Source organism: Schistocerca cancellata, chromosome 1 (assembly GCF_023864275.1).
Source record: "Schistocerca cancellata isolate TAMUIC-IGC-003103 chromosome 1, iqSchCanc2.1, whole genome shotgun sequence".
Classification (NCBI taxonomy): domain Eukaryota; kingdom Metazoa; phylum Arthropoda; class Insecta; order Orthoptera; family Acrididae; genus Schistocerca; species Schistocerca cancellata.
The window spans coordinates 1,018,956,687-1,018,974,717 of NC_064626.1; the positions used below are offsets into that span (position 1 = coordinate 1,018,956,687).

At 39.1% G+C, this 18,031-nt stretch overlaps 1 protein-coding gene across 1 annotated transcript in view; it reads left to right on the forward strand.

Annotated features, from left to right (window-relative positions):
• The window catches only part of LOC126089419 (ankyrin-1-like), a 337,936-nt gene that overhangs the window by 191,898 nt on the left and 128,007 nt on the right, over window positions 1-18,031 (forward strand). The window contains exons 7-9 of the mRNA XM_049906908.1: window positions 205-306; window positions 8,475-8,573; window positions 8,652-8,744. Of these exons, the coding sequence (XP_049762865.1) occupies window positions 205-306; window positions 8,475-8,573; window positions 8,652-8,744 (294 nt within the window). The remainder of the gene's footprint in view (window positions 1-204; window positions 307-8,474; window positions 8,574-8,651; window positions 8,745-18,031) is intronic.

The following is an 18,031-nucleotide window of genomic DNA, read 5'->3' on the forward strand; positions in this document are numbered from 1 at the left end:
GCTTACTTGTGTGTATGAATGGTGTTTGTTTCTCTTTTTCTGATAAAGGTAGTAAGCTTTTGCTTGTTAATGTATAAACTGACTGTATCCACAGTCCTGCAGGCTGTCATTCATTATGGAATTTATATGTGAATGAACTAATAAAGAAGACAAGTATTTTATTTACACTTTACTTATATCTTTTTAATGTTTATGATTTTTTAGGCATTGAGGGAACTAATAGAGGGCGGAGTCACTTTATCATCTTGCAGAAAGGATGAGCTTACAGATATTCTCCACATGGCTGTGTGGCGCCATCAAGATGAGGTAATTTGGTAGAAATAAGAGTTACAGATCATAAAGTTTAGTTCATAGTAATGTGTATTAATTATGTTTAGAACAACGGTGTCTGCTTAATAAAGGATATAACATGAACAATTGGAGAAGGGCTGATTAGTTACATTTTGGTGAAGTCTGACACATTATGAAGGCTGCACTGCATCCAAATATCAGTGTATATAAAAGTGTGTATGATATGCACTTAATTTTGAAAGAAGGAAGTACAGGATATAGCCAACTAAAACTTTTAAAATGCAGTCAACATAAATATGTTGATAATGAAGATAAAACTAAAGATAGGCGAAAAACTGGACCAAATCTTTGCATAAATAACAACAATGTGGGAAAAGATAGATTGCTGCTTACCATAAAGAAGACCTTTCAAGTTGCAGACAGGCAAGATTAAAAGACACAAAGAGTGTCTTTTAATAGTGCCTGTCTGCAACTTGACATGTTTTCTCTACGGTAAGTAGCGAACTGTCTTCTCCTACATTGCTGATATTCCTACCTGGTGTTTCTATTGTTTGATATTTGCATAAATAAAGTTTTCTAAGTAGTTACTCGTTGTATTTTTCAGATAGTTTAGTGAACTACTTTGAATATTTAGCTTTTAGAAGTTTTAAAATTTGTCTCTCTTCACTACATGGAATCATATCTAATATGATAAAGGGTGTTGAACTGTGGAAAAATTACCCTGGATCAGTAGACATGGAAAGAATCATCTGCGCTGATAGACTTTTGTCTACTTTATTTTGAAAAAAAGGGGTTTACTTTTACAGTAATATATGACTGTAAGGTATAGACTTTTCTTGTGCTCTAGTACCACATGTCACTGATGTGATCCAGTGTGGCTAAGCTAACATTTTCATTGGTGCCAGGTAAAATATGTGAAGTGATGTTGTTCCATAAAATTTTGTGTGAAATGCAGGATGTCAATAACTTACTTCCTTAATATTTCAGTGAAGAATCTTCTGGCTATCTTCAAGAAGCTATGTAAATATTCAGTCAGATCTTGATAAGATATCAATGTGGTGCAGAGATTGGCAACTTGCTCTAAATGTTCAGAAATATAAAATTCTGTACTTCACAAAATGAAAAAAAAACATAGTATTCTATGACTATAGTATCAGTGAGTCACTGTTGGAGTTGGATAACTCATACAAATACCTGGGTGTAACACTTTGTAGGGATTTGTAATGGAATGATCGCATAGCTTCAGTCATGGGTAAAGCAGGTGGTAGACTTCACTTTACTGGTAGAATACTGGGGAAGTGCAGTTACTCTATAAAGGAGATTGCTTACAAATTACTCATGTGACTGGTTCTAGAATATTGCTCAAGTGTGTGGGACCTATACCAGATTGAACTAACAGCGGATATTGAAGGTATACAGAGAAGGGCAGCACAAATGGGCACAGCTTTGTTTAATCTGTGAGAGAATGTCGCAGAGATTCTGAAGGAAGTGAACTGGAATACTTTTGAAGATAGATGTAGGTGATCCCAAGAAAGTCTGTTGACAAAGTTTCAAGAACTTGCTTTAAATGATTACTCTAGGAATCTACTAGAATAATTTGTGCACACACAGAGCCATTCAAACAATCAATCTTTCTGTGCTCCATATGTGATTGGAACAGGAAGAAACCCTAATAACTGGTGCAATGTGATGTACCCTCTGCCATGCACCTGACAGTGGTTTGCAGAATATAGATGTAGATGTGTGCTGGCAAAATTAGTCTAACATTATTAACAGACATGATATCATGGCCTGTCTATGATTGTAACTTGCATGTTAGGGCAGTATTAACTAATAATATTGTGTCTTCAGTAATAATGTTTTCCCAGAATGAACTTTGATTCTGCAGCAAAGTGTGCACTGATATGGAACTTCCTGGCAGATTAAAATTGTGTGCCAGACTGAGACTGGGACCTGGAATCTTTCTTCCAAAAGGCTAATGTCCCAGGTTTGAGTCCTTATCTAGCACTTACTTTTAATCCACCAGGAAGTTTTGTATCAGCATACACTCCAGTACAGAGTGATACTCTAATCTGGAAATAATCCCCAGGCTGTGGCTAAGCCATCTCTCCACAGTGTTCTTTCTTCTAGGGATACTACTCCCACAAGTTATGCAGGACAACATACATAAAATTTTGAAAACTTGAGATGAGGTAGTGGTGGAAGAAAAGCTGTGAGGATGGGACATGGATTACGCTCAGATAGCTCAGTCAATAGAGCACTTGCCCACAAAAGCAAAGGCCCTGGGTTCATGTCCCAGTCAGTTGCACAGTACTGATTTGCAAGGAAGTTTTACAATATATTTATGTTATAATTACTGTCCAACATGTTTTTTGAGCTATAGCTTCATTTTCAAAGACTGTATACATGTAATGGGCATTACATCTGCTTATAAGAATATAGAACTGTACAGAAATGAGAGAAATAAAATCTCATAATATATTATGTATGTTTGATCACACAACACTTGTCTTCTGCATTGTTGAAAGATTACATATTTGCATTTACATTTTGAATGATCTAACATGTTTATGGCAGTACTATATGACCCTTATGATATGTACTTAAACCATGTTACAGTGATAATTTCTATTTGCATAGACTGAAGAAATAAAATAATTCAGTGGCTGGTTGTTTCTGCGTTCATCTACATCTACATCTACACGATTACTCTGCAATTCACATTTAAGTGCTTGGCAGAGGGGTCATCAAACCACAATCATACTATCTTTCTACCATTCTGCTCCCGAACAGCGCGCGGGGAAAATGAACACCTAAACCTTTCTGTTCGAGCTCTGATTTCTCTTATTCTATTTTGATGATCATTCCTACCTATGTAGGTTGGGCTCAACAAAATATTTTCACATTCGGAAGAGAAAGTTGGTGACTGAAATTTCGTAAATAGATCTCGCCGTGATGAAAAACGTCTTTGCTTTAATGACTTCCATCCCAACTCGCATATCGTATCTGCCACACTCTCTCCCCTATTATGTGATAATACAAAACGAGCTGCCCTTTTCTGCACCCTGAAAAAAAAATCAGGTTTGTGTACAACATATGCCTACAAACATCAACAGCATGTACACCCTGATGTGACTGCTGATTTCAACAATAAAAAATAAGGTCTGATGCTTTTTGAAAAGCCCACATATATGGGGGGACTCAAAAAGTAATGGGACTTTTGCAGCTTCTTGTTTCAGGGCTTGGTACACTGCTTGTATCCAGGGTTGAAGTATTGTTGTCTGCAACAATTCTGTCTGATGTGTCACTGTTTTCCTGTGTTAGTCGCTGTATTGTAGCAGATGGCTCCATTGTCGATCTGTGCAGAGGGGGAAATGAGGGCAGTGATTTGCTTTTTGTTTGCAGAAGGTATTAAACCTGTGGAGATGTCAACAACTGAGGACAATTTTGAAGTCATTGACAGTATGGTGATGGAAAACTGATGAATCACAGTTGACAAATCCCCAAGATTTTACCTATCAGTCATGGTTCAGTGTATTCTATCTTACACGACAGTCTAAATCTTCAGAAAGTATGTTCAACATGCATACCAAAAGAATTGTCAGTGCACTATGAGGCACAAAGGTTGGATATCTCTTGTAAACATTTGGCCTTTCATCAATGCGAGAGAGCTGGATTTTTACAGAAAATCTTAACTGTAGATGAAATGTCGGTGCATCATCATGAACTAGAAAGTAAGGCTGTTAGCAAGGTTTAGAAACACCCATCAATACCAGAAATTGAGATATTTAAACATCAACCATCAGCTGTTGAGATAATGCTAACACTATTCTGGGACATGGAAGATGTGGTAGCTGTTCATTTCACTCCAAGAAGCAATATGGTGAACAGTGAGAACTATTGCGATACGTTGTGAACTAAACTGAAACCTGCAATCAGATCCAAACACTGCAGAAAACTGTGGAAAAGTGTCATCCTGCAGCAAGATAACATTTGGCCATATTCTGCAGAACAGACTGCCAAAAGAATAAAGGAGTTGGAATTTGTTTGCTGGAACACCTGCCATGAAGTCCAGACCTTGTCCCAAGCAATTTTCATATGTTTGGACCATTGAAAGCTCTCGGGTGAAGAATATTTGCAACTAATGCAGAAGTCATTGATGCAGTGCTAAATTGATTACAGGTGCAACTAAAAAACTTTTTCTCCAATGGAATCAAAAAACTTGTGAAGTTCTGGAAAATTTTGTTGAAGCTCAGGGACACTTAAATTTATATCTGTTGTGATCACAAACTATCTCTTACTTTATTTATGAAGTTTTTCTAGGAAATATTAAAATTTAGCTAAGAACACCTTTGTTACAGCACTCCAGAAATTCTATAGATTGATACATCACTGTCTTCAGATCACTTAAATCTGTAGGGCAACACTTGAATACACTCTTTTCATTTAAATAATTAAAAATGTATCATACTTTATAACTTGTCAAAGAATCTAAAAGAAAGCAGGAGCCTCCATGATGTTTATTTCTTGAGCAGCTTCTTCACTACACAGGCCATCTGGGTACCCCCTTCTAGCACAAGTTTCTCAGAACTGTGCAGATGGGAATTGTCTCTGTGACACATCCCCTGCTCTCTCTATCCACCTGACCTATACTTTCACTAACCTGTACCCACTGCCTCACCTAGCCTTTTCCTTTCTCTCTTCTGTCCATATCATTCCTTCTCCATACAGATCATGGAATGAGTTCTCCTACCACTTTTCCTCTCTGCCCCAACACCATGTGGGCACTGTTCTTCCCCCACTCTCTTCTTTTTCTACCTCCTGCCCTTCTCTCTCGCTTCCCTTTCTCCCTCTTTGACTTCAACATGCTCTTGTTCTCCCCCTTCCCTCAGTCCCACTCCGCTCTCCCTCTTTCTACATCTCTTTTTGTTATATTCCGTATACTCTTTTCATCTAGTTGTTTAAAGATTTGACCTTTTTCCTCACCTCCTCCTATCATCTTATCTTACCCTGTTTCCACCTCCATCAGCTCAGGCAACTGCTTTCATTAGTTGAGTGTCAATAATTAGTCTTCCCCTGGCCTTGGGAGTATGCATTTGGGTATTTCAATTATCTCAGCAGCACAACTTCCAAAGACAACACTGTTAATCAGGAAATACTCAGTTGGACACAGAAAGCATCCAGTTTTTACATTCAAATCAGAAAACCTTCTATGTGACCACGAAAAATGACAATAACAAAAACAACCATATACCTCACTACTTTGTGCCTGTTGCCATTATGGTTTAGAGACATGTAACCTATGGAGAAAGACTTCATTGAATTCAAGTGACAGAAATGAGAATTACAAAAAAAGTATGAACCAAACTACTAAGAAGAACAAAATCATAAATGAGGTGAATAGGAATGTAGCCAGCATCCAAGGTCCTCTTATTAGTTTAATAAAGAAACACAAACTGCAGTGGTGTGGGTTCTACATGAGAAGGACAAGAAAAGATGGGACATAAAATATTTTGAAATTAATGTCCAACACAAAAGACTGTGCAGAAGGCTGAGAAAATGTGGGATAGACACGGAGCAATCATGCATGGACAAGAGGGAATTCCATTCGAAAGTTGTCCACCAACAGAAGATCTATAAAAACAGGATGAGATGGCAAGCACTTGTACACCACACTGCAGAAAATCCAGATGAGAAATGATGATGATAATGGTGATAATATAGGGTATATAAATTGCAGAGGTAGATTTAGGCTCAAATACAGTAAGCAGGCTCAAATGATTGTAGGATGTAATAGTTATGCAGAGGTGAAGAGACTTGCATAGGATATACTAGCATGGAGAGCTGCATCAAACCAGTCTTCAGAATTACAGCCTCAGAACAACATCAACATAAGGCTTTTTCCTGTTATTATGCCAACAATAATGGGATACTCACTTTGCATCCATTTATGTTGTGTGTCAAGTTTCTTTGAGTTTGTAATGATGTTTTGCTGTGCCTAGCTCATCTGTAAACATAATTTTAAGATTTATTCAGGTTCCTGTAATGATAACAATATTTAACAAGCTCCGCACATTATGATGAGAAAGTAGAAATCTGTTACCCTTTCTGATGCCAAGCTGCCATTTTTAGGCTCCTCTAGTGAATTTTGCAGCTATATCTTGAATAGTTCATTGGGTCTGCCTTTCAAAGACATTACTCTAACACAAAAAGTCCTGGGAAAATACTGGAAATCACAAGGATTTGACAAATAATGCTCTGATTATAATTAATGCTTCTGGAAGACTATGTTTGTTGCTGCAGTGGTTGGTAATAGGAGCCTCTGAACCTGGAATCCAAAAGTATTAATAATTATTGGAGTGTCTAATGAGATACGCTTTTGATTTAATTTATGACATATTAATGTTCCTATCTTTTGTCTGTTTCCGTGGGCAACTTTGTAATTTCCTTCATCACTAGAATAATGGAATCTAGGTTGTGTAATAGGAAGGCATGGGAAATCTACATGAATATTATATTTACATCTTTTATTGGGGTAATGCATTTCAAAGCCCATAAGAAATGAGTAAGGTTATTTACTGTGAGGGAAATTAACAAATAAATCTACTGCTGGTTGCTGCACAATTGTTGACAGGAGTGTGTCACATAAATTATGGGAAAACCTGAATATGACAAACCCTTAAGGATAGGTGGCAACTATCGCATGAAACCCCGAATATGAAAAGTAGTCAGAGAGGAATATACTACTGCCTGCTACATACTGCTCCAATAGAGACAATGAAGGCAAGATTGCACTAATTATCATGCATGTGAAGGCATTTAAGAACTCTTCTCACACTCCATACAATAACAGTGATTTGTAGAATATGGATGTAAATATAGAAAATTCCAGATAAATGTAAAGTCCTCTCTGAAGTCATCTGTTTACTGTTATATGTGATATCAATAATGTTCAGATACATTACTAGATTTAGATGCACTGGTTTGGGAGATTACCTCATAATGTGACAGGATAAGAACATTTGCAAGAAATTGTGCAACTTTGGTCTGAAGGTTAGGGCAGTGGCAGATCGTTATTAGTGTCAAAACATGGCTGAAATAAGTGTTTTGATCAACTTATCAATGTCTCAATTCTATTTTTTATCTTCTTGTATCAGGGCACCAGACAGTTTTATGTACTCAATTTTTTTAATGGACTATAAAAATTAAGGATAGAGTACCACCTCTAATGACTGTTAATTAATTTTGAAATAATTAAATGTACCCCTGCTTGCTTCCTGCATTCATATTTAGATCTATTGTTTCTGTTAAGAAAATCTCACACTTATGTTAATCCAGCAAATACTGCACATACATGACACTTAATCCAAGCCAAACATTCATCTGTTGAGCCAAAAACTGAACAAATGTCGTAATGTTGTGAGGAAATACAAGATACAAAGAAATTAGGGTTGCCACAGGTTTCCAAGACGGAATTAGATCTGAGACAAAAATTTTGTGGAGAAAGGAACAAAGATGGTTGCAGTGTGTGAGAATAAAAGAGTTCTTCACAATGGTCTGAAATAACATGATCCATAGATTTCTGGAACAAGATGAAATGGAATAAAAGTCCAGTGAGCTGATCAAGCAAACTGTAATCAACATGAGGCCAAGTTCAGAGGAACAGTGTCACAGCCCTTCAAGATCAGAACTGGAACCAGGCAGCAAGATGGACTGTTCTGTATGCTCTTTAGTTGCATTATTGATAAGGTGATTAGACAATGATTGTGAAAAACGTGAGGAGGGATAAATTTAGTATTTTGAAATAAATGTGTGGTTTGTCCTACAACTACAAAATTTTCATAAAACCGCTGTCAACGTGTGACTAGTGTTCAATGCAAACTTTTGACACTATTTTGTTTCTTGTATTTGGTAACTTAACACTGACATGCAAGGGGAAACATATGTTAACACAGATTTTGAAGTGCATGTCATTTCATAATAATGCATGTGATCCCATTATTTTGTTCATCATGTACTATGCATCTTACTTTAACCTAGAATTATTTAAATTTAAATTTTTGTTGTTTATACATTATTTTATGTAAAAACTAACAAAGGAAAATCAGGTGTGAAATATATTTCTAAGTCATGTGTTTATACTATTTCATTAATGTATGCTTTATGTTCTCTCCTTTTTGTAGCTAGTCACAAGATTGATTGCTGCAGGAGCAGATGTCAATAGCAAAGAAACAGGGGAAGCTGAGAAGTCAACATTACATGGGCACACTGCTCGATGTTTGGTATGCTCAGACACTTATAGCTTATAATTAATTTGGTTGAGATAAGTATTAAATGTTAATAGTGAAATTTCTTTGCAGGAAATCAATGAATTGTCATATAGAGGAGAAGGTTGGATTGATGCAGAATTTTCTGGCAATTCCCCACTGTTCAAATCTCTTGAGTCAGAGAAGGTAAAGTAATTATTTTGTATTTATAGCAATAAATGAATGTTTACTCATTATCATGTCAGGCAAGCAAAAAAATAATTTCATTAGATATATCTTCCATTTTTCATTGACGATGTGTGTGTGTGTGTGTGTGTGTATATATATATATATATATATATATATATATATATATATATATATATATATAATAGAGGGAAACATTACACGTGGGAAAAATATATCTAAAAAGAAAGATGATGAGACTTACCAAACAAAAGCGCTGACAGGTCGATAGACACACAAACAAACACAAACATACACACAAAATTCTAGCTTTCGCAACCAACGGTTGCCTCGTCAGGAAAGAGGGAAGGAGAGGGAAAGACAAAAGGATTTGGGTTTTAAGGGAGAGGGTAAGGAGTCATTCCAATCCCGGGAGCGGAAAGACTTACCTTAGGGGGAAAAAAGGACAGGTATACACTCGCACACACACACATATCCATCCGCATATATACAGACACAAGCAGACATCTCTGCCCAAACTCTTTGCCATTACAAATGTCTGCTTGTGTCTGTGTATATGCGGATGGATATGTGTGTGTGTGCGAGTGTATACCTGTGCTTTTTTCCCCCTAAGGTAAGTCTTTCCGCTCCCGGGATTGGAATGACTCCTTACCCTCTCCCTTAAAACCCAAATCCTTTTGTCTTTCCCTCTCCTTCCCTCTTTCCTGATGAGGCAACCATTGGTTGCGAAAGCTAGAATTTTGTGTGTATGTTTGTGTTTGTTTGTGTGTCTATCGACCTGCCAGTGCTTTTGTTTGGTAAGCCTCATCATCTTTCTTTATATATATATATATGTATATATATATATATATAATAGAAGGAAACATTCCACGAAGGAAAATTATACCTAAAAACAAAGATGATGTGACTTACCAAATGAAAGTGCTGGCAGGTCGACAGACACACAAACGAAAACAAACATACAAACATACGAAAACAAACATAAATATGTCTGCTTGTGTCTGTATATGTGTGGATGGATATGTGTGTGTGTGCGAGTGTATACCCGTCCTTTTTTCCCCCTAAGGTAAGTCTTTCCGCTCCCGGGACTGGAATGACTCCTTACCCTCTCCCTTAAAACCCACATCCTTTCGTCTTTCCCTCTCCTTCCCTCTTTCCTGATGATGCAACAGTTTGTTGCGAAAGCTTGAATTTTATGTGTATGTTTGTGTTCGTTTGTGTGTCTGTCGACCTGCCAGCACTTTCATTTGGTAAGTCACATCATCCTTGTTTTTAGGTATATATATATATATGTGTGTGTGTGTGTGTGTGTGTGTGTGTGTGTGTATATATATATATATATATATATATATATATATATATATATATATATATATATATATATATACCTAAAAACAAAGATGATGTGACTTACCAAATGAAAGTGCTGGCAGGTCGACAGACACACAAACGAACACAAACATACACACAAAATTCAAGCTTTCGCAACAAACTGTTGCCTCATCAGGAAAGAGGGAAGGAGAGGGAAAGACGAAAGGATGTGGGTTTTAAGGGAGAGGGTAAGGAGTCATTCCAGTCCCGGGAGCGGAAAGACTTACCTTAGGGGGAAAAAAGGACGGGTATACACTCGCACACACACACATATCCATCCACACATATACAGACACAAGCAGACGCTTGTGTCTGTATATGTGTGGATGGATATGTGTGTGTGTGCGAGTGTATACCCGTCCTTTTTTCCCCCTAAGGTAAGTCTTTCCGCTCCCGGGACTGGAATGACTCCTTACCCTCTCCCTTAAAACCCACATCCTTTCGTCTTTCCCTCTCCTTCCCTCTTTCCTGATGAGGCAACAGTTTGTTGCGAAAGCTTGAATTTTGTGTGTATGTTTGTGTTCGTTTGTGTGTCTGTCGACCTGCCAGCACTTTCATTTGGTAAGTCACATCATCTTTGTTTTTAGGTATATTTTTCCTTCATGGAACGTTTCCTTCTATTATAACTATATATATATATATATATATATATATACCTAAAAACAAAGATGATGTGACTTACCAAATGAGAGTGCTGGCAGGTCGACAGACACACAAACGAACACAAACCTACACACAAAATTCAAGCTTACGCAACAAACTGTTGCCTTTATATATATATATATATATATATATATATATATATATATATAAAGGGGCAGGTATACACTCTTGCGCACACACACACACACATATCCATCCGCACATGACAGACACAAGCAGACAAGCATAAATGTCTGCTTGTGTCTGTGTATGTGCAGATGGATATGTGTGTGTGTGTGTATGTGTGTGTGTGTGTGTGTGGGTGCGCGCACAAGTGTATACCTGTCCCTTTTTCCCCCTAAGGTAAGTCTTTCCGCTCCCGGGATTGGAATGACTCCTTACCCTCTCCCTTAAAACCCACATCCTTTCGTCTTTCCCTCTCCTTCCCTCATTCCTGATGAAGCAACCGTTGGTTGTGAAAGCTTGAATTTTGTGTGTATGTTTGTGTTTGTTTGTGTGTCTATCAATCTGCCTACACTTTCATTTGGTAAGACACATCATCTTTGTTTTTGGATATATTTTTCCCATGTGGAATGTTTCCCTCGTTTTCGTTTGCCACGAATACCTAGGCTGTAGGTAAGGGAGCATTTGATGTGGAATGGATGGCAGCTATCAAAGTGAAGGTACTGTTGTTTGTTTGTGGGTTTGATATGGACAGAGGTGTGGATGTGAGCTTCAACAAGATGAAGGTCAACATCCAGGAAGGTGGCTTGGGTTTTGGAGAAGGACCAGGTGAAATTCAGATTCGAAAAGGAGTTGAGGTTATGGAGGAAATTAAGGAGTGTTTCTTCACCATGAGTCCAGACCACAAAGATGTCATCTATAAATCTATACCAGGCCAGGGGAAGCAGCTGTTGGGTCTTCAGGAAAGCCTCCTCCATGCGGCTCATGAAGAGGTTGCCATACGATGGAGCCATCCTGGTTCCCATGGCAGTTCCCCTGATTTGTTTGTAGGTCTGGCCTTCAAAAGTGAAGTAATTATGGGTGAAGATGAAGTTGGTAAGTGTGATAAGGAACGAGGTTTTTGGAAGATCTTCGGGTGGGCGTTGGGAGAGGTAGTGCTCAAGGGCAGAGAGACCATGGGTATGTGGGATGTTTGTGTAAAGGGATGTAGCATCTATGGTGACAAGAAAGGTTTCAGGTGGGAGAGGAGTGGGAATGGATTTGAGGCGTTCTAGGAAGTGGTTTGTGTCTTTGATGTAGGATGGGAGTCTGCGGGTGATAGGTTGGAGGTGCTGGTCTACCAGAGCTGAGATACGTTCGGTTGGGGCTTTGAAGCCTGCTACAATGGGACGGCCAGGATGGTTCTCTTTGTGGATTTTGGGTAATAGGTAGAAGGTAGGGGTACGTGGCTCAGGTGGAGTGAGTAAGTCTATGGAAGCCGTTGTGAGGCCTTGTGAGGGACCTTGGATTCTTAGGATTTTTTGCAGCTCAGTCTGGATGGAGGGAATGGGATCCTGTGTAACAGCTTTGTAGGTTGAGGTGTCGGAGGGTTGACGCAGTCCCTCTGCCACATACTCCACACGGTCAAGTACAACAGTTGTGGAGCCTTTATCTGCCGGGAGGATGACAATAGAGCAGTCTATTTTCAGCTCCTTAATGGCACGGGATTAAGCTGGGGTGATGTTGGGGGTTGTCGGGATGTTCTTCAAGAAGGACTGGGAGGCAACACTGGATGTGAGGAATTCCTGAAATGTCTGCAAGGGATGGTTTTGGGGGAGGGGAGGAGGATCCCTTTGAGAAGGCAGTCGGAACTGTTCTAGACAGGGTTCAACACTGGGTCTAGTATTTGGGGGCTGTGTTTGGGTAGTGAAGTGGTATTTCCAGTTGAGGTTCCAGGTGAATGAGAGGAGATCTTTAACCAGGGCAGTGTGGTTGAATTTAGGCATGGGGCTAAAGGTTAAGCCTTTGACAGAACAGATGTCTCTGGAGGAGAGAGGGATCTGGATGAGAGGTTTAGGACTGAATTGGGACTGGCGATATGTGGCATTTGACTGTGGTTATAGTTGAGATTTGGTCTGTGTGGGGTATGTGCTGGGATGGGGAGATTGAGTAGGGTGGCTAGGCTAGGTTTGTTGGCTATGAGGGGGGTTTGGTGAAAGTTCTGTTGTGGTTGGTGTTTGTGAGGGATAGGGTGAGGGACCCCACTTCTTAGGTGTTGCACTAGCACTGTGGATAATTTTTTCAGGTGGTGTGTGGCATGGAACTCAAGTTTGCAGCTGGCTCCTAGGATGTGTTCCTGAGTGTGTTCTCCAAGCAAGGGTTTGAGAGGTGGAGGACTTTGAAGAGAGATAGGAGCTGTTGGGAGTGGTGGTTACATGAAGTAATGTAGAGATTCAGGACAAGTTGGGTAAGGGCTAAGGATTGAAGGTTCTGGAATGCATGTTTCCGGAATGAATGTAAATAATGTGGTATAGGATTAGGGTACATAGTGGGTAACTGGTGGGTACGGAAATTAAATAACTAAAATTGAAATAGTAATCATAAGAAGGAATAAAACGTGGAGGGAAGGACGAGAAAGAAAGAAATTGTGTTGGTAATGTTCAATACCAAAGGAAGACCGCTAAATAAGAAAAATACGGAAAAAGTTGAACAGACTAAGCAAGTATGTCCCAAAAAAATTTTCTTCTGGCAGAGAAAGATAGCCAATGGCACAAAAATATCGCCAGCAACAAGAAATCGACGGAAATGGATGATACTGGTAGGTGTGGAAGAGATTGTTGGCAGTGATTGTTGGCTGGAAAACAGCGAATAACGAATGTTAAAACTATGGAATGTTGAATAAATAAATCAATAAATAAAAAAGAGAAGAGGACTATAAATGGAACAAGATAATAGGAGGAAGATGAAACTAGCACAGTTGGTGACGAAAATATTTATATATGTATATATAAAACACTGAAGAAGAGAAAATGTTAAGATGACAGACATAAGTGATAGCTAACAAAAGGGACGAAACAATGAAGGATGTGGACCATATGTTGTTGTTGTTGTGGTCTTCAGTCCTGTGACTGGTTTGATGCAGCTCTCCATGCTACTCTATCCTGTGCAAGCTTCTTCATCTCCCAGTACCTACTGCAACCTACATCCTTTTGAATCTGCTTAGTGTATTCATCCCTTGGTCTCCCCCTACGATTTTTACCCTCCACGCTGCCCTCCAATACTAAATTGGTGATCCCTTGATGCCTCAGAACATGTCCTACCAACCGATCCCTTCTTCTGGTCAAGTTGTGCCACAAACTTCTCTTCTCCCCAATCCTACTCAATACTTCCTCATTAGTTATGTGATCTACCCATCTAATCTTCAGCATTCTTCTGTAGCACCACATTTCAAAAGCTTCTATTCTCTTCTTGTCCAAACTATTTACCGTCCATGTTTCGCTTTCATACATGGCTACACTCCATACAAATACTTTCAGAAATGACTTCCTGACACTTAAATCTATACTCGATGTTAACAAATTTCTCTTCTTCAGAAACGCTTTCCTTGCCATTGCCAGTCTACATTTTATATCCTCTCTACTTCGACCATCATCAGTTATTTTGCTCCCCAAATAGCAAAACTCCTTTACTACTTTAAATGTCTCATTTCCTAATCTAATTCCCTCAGCATCACCCGACTTAATTCGACTACATTCCATTAACCTCATTTTGCTTTTGTTGATGTTCATCTTATATCCTCCCTTCAAGACACCATCCATTCCGTTCAACTGCTCTTCCAAGTCCTTTGCTGTCTCTGACAGAATTACAATGTCATCAGCGAACCTCAAAGTTTTTATTTCTTCTCCATGGATTTTAATACCTACTCCAAATTTTTCTTTTGTTTCCTTTACTGCTTGCTCAATATACAGATTGAATAACATCGGGGAGAGGCTACAACCCTGTCTTACTCCCTTCCCAATCACTGCTTCCCTTTCATGTCCCTCGACTCTTATAACTGCCATCTGCTTTCTGTACAAATTGTAAATAGCCTTTCGCTCCTTGTATTTTACCCCTGCCACCTTTAGAATTTGAAAGAGAGTATTCCAGTCAACATTGTCAAAAGCTTTCTCTAAGTCTACAAATGCTAGAAACGTAGGTTTGCCTTTCCTTAATCTTTCTTCTAAGATAAGTCGTAAGGTCAGTATTGCCTCACGTGTTCCAGTATTTCTACGGAATCCAAACTGATCTTCCCCGAGGTCGGCTTCTACTAGTTTTTCCATTCGTCTGTAAAGAATTCGTGTTAGTACTTTGCAGCTGTGGCTTATTAAACTGATTGTTTGGTAATTTTCACATCTGTCAACACCTGCTCTCTTTGGGATTGGAATTATTATATTCTTCTTGAAGTCAGAGGGTATTTCGCCTGTTTCATACATCTTGCTCACCAGATGGTAGAGTTTTGTCAGGACTGGCTCTCCCAAGGCCGTCAGTAGTTCCAATGGAATGTTGGCTGCTCCGGGGGCTTTGTTTCGACTCAGGTCTTTCAGTGCTCTGTCAAACTCTTCACGCAGTACCGTATCTCCCATTTCATCTTCATCTACATCCTCTTCAATTTCCATAATATTGTCCTCAAGTGCATCGCCCTTGTATAGACCCTCTATATACTCCTTCCACCTTTCTGCTTTCCCTTCTTTGCTTAGAACTGGGTTTCCATCTGAGCTCTTGATGTTCATACAAGTGGCTCTCTTATCTACAAAGGTCTCTTTAATTTTCCTGTAGGCAGTATCTATCTTACCCCTAGTGAGATAAGCCTCTACATCCTTACATTTGTCCTCTAGCCATGCCTGCTTAGCCGTTTTGCACTTCCTGTCGATCTCATTTTTGAGACGTTTGTATTCCTTTTTGCCTGCTTCATTTACTGCATTTTTATATTTTCTCCTTTCATCAATTAAATTCAATATTTCTTCTGTTACCCAAGGATTTCTACTAGCTCTTGTCTTTTTACCTACTTGATCCTCTGCTGCCTTCACTACTTCATCCCTCAAAGCTACCCATTCTTCTTCTACTGTATTTCTTTCCCCCATTCCTGTCAACTGTTCCCTTATGCTCTCCCTGTAACTCTGTACAACCTCTGGTTCTTTCAGTTTATCCAGGTCCCATCTCCTTAAATTCCCACCTTTTTGCAGTTTCTTCAGTTTTAATCTACAGTTCATAACCAATAGATTGTGGTCAGAGTCCACATCTGCCCCTGGGAATGTCTTACAATTTAAAACCTGGTTCCTAAATCTCTGTCTTACCATTATATAATCTATCTGATACCTTTTCGTATCTCCAGGGTTCTTCCATGTATACAACCTTCTATCATGATTCTTAAACCAAGTGTTAGCTATGATTAAGTTGTGCTCTGTGCAAAATTCTACCAGGCGGCTTCCTCTTTCATTTCTTAGGCCCAATATATATATGGACCATATAGATGATGTAAATGATTAATGGAAAATCTCATATAAAGATGTGAAACAAATACTAACAAAGAGATAGAGGGGCTGGCCAGTACTTACCTCAGCTCAGTACAGCCGATAGATACACATAAAACAAAACCGAAAATTTATGTTCCTAGCTTTCGGAACAAATGTTCCTTCATCGGGGAGGAGAGAGGGGAAAGAAAGGGAAGAAGGGAAAGGAGATTCAGTTACTCACAACCCAGGTTATGAAGCAACAGGGAAAGGAAAATAGGGAGGGTAGCAAGGATGGAGGCATGGTTGTCAGAGGGAGGATGATGCTAAGTTCACCGGACTTGGATACGATGTGACGTCATTATGACATATCACGCTACATCGAAAACAATAGAAGCCGTATATCGACTATTTGACTTTTGTGAACTTTCGAGAGGTTGTGACAGGGTAGCGCTGTGCTCTGCGCCATTCGTTTAAATGTGTTTTGCGTTTCTTGCGTTTAAATCGTGTATTGTACTCTGTGTGTGTCCTGTGCATTGTTTTTCGTTGCTCGTCTCTAATTATGTGTTCAGCATTCGAGAGACTAATGAGAGAAAAGCTGAAAAGAGTTCAGCATCGATGACGACGGGCAATTGCATGGTTATTGTGAAGCTCAAGCAGAAATTGATGTACTTCTGACCCAGCTGAAGTGCGTCAGTTATTCGTACTCGGTGAGAAGAAGCACTCAGCAGCCAAAATCTTTAGATGCGTCAAGACATTAACCTTTCGTTAAGATTACAATAAGAAATCCACTTCCCCTCGTATTTCATCTCCGGTTGATGATTTTTCTTCAACAATGCCTCATATATTTCTTTTTAAGTTCGAAATTCAATCATTCTACGCACCAGTCATTACTGGACACTAAGGTACCTGTCTCTGCAGTCCGAGTGTAAAATTACTTGGAATTATGGTTGATAAAAGACTATCTTGGGATGGACATATAAATTACTTAACTAACAAACTTGCACGAGTTCTCTTTCAGCTATATAAATTAAGAAAAAAAAGTCAGCAAGACTATGCTGCAACAATCCAATATGTACTGTCAAGACCAATTCTATGAAACCATACTAAAATATTGATAATAAATAAATATTATTTTCGGCGTAAGCATTCAATACAACAATCACACAATCTAATCTGGTCTGGACATAAGAAGACTTCACTTTTTTACGAAACGTGTAGTCCGTGGTGTTTTCAAGGCCACGGTCAGGAATATTTCTATTAATATCCAGCACTTTTATTTTGGCAAAATACATATACGCTGCCAAACTGAGCTGTTAATCAGAATCGAACGTGTCTAAAACAAACCACTAGCTGACGACAGTTTAGAATCTCGAACGTTCGTAAAAGTCGATAGGTGTGTTAATCGACTAAAGCATATATACGTCATAATGACATCACATCATATCCAGGTTGGGTGAACTTAGCATCCTCCTCAGAGGGAAGCCAAAGATATTCTACTGTAAGTACTGTGCCCGCTTCAAACCAAAGAGGATGCATACAGAAGTAAAGAGGTATATCGTATAAAGATAAACACAACTATGCAGGATGAAAAGATGCGTGAATGGCTAAGAGGAAAGGGAAAGAGGAGAAGGCTGAAGAGTAAATGGGAGTGAGGTTGTTTAACGTAGGTTCAGTCCAGGGGGATAGTGGGATGAAAGGATGTGTTGGAGTGCAAGTTCCCATCTCCGCAGTTCAGAGGGACTGGTGTTGGGTGGGAGAAGCCAAATGGCACATACGGTGTAGCAGGTTCCTAGGTCCCTAGAATTATGCTGGAGGGCATGCTCCGCTACTGGGTATTGG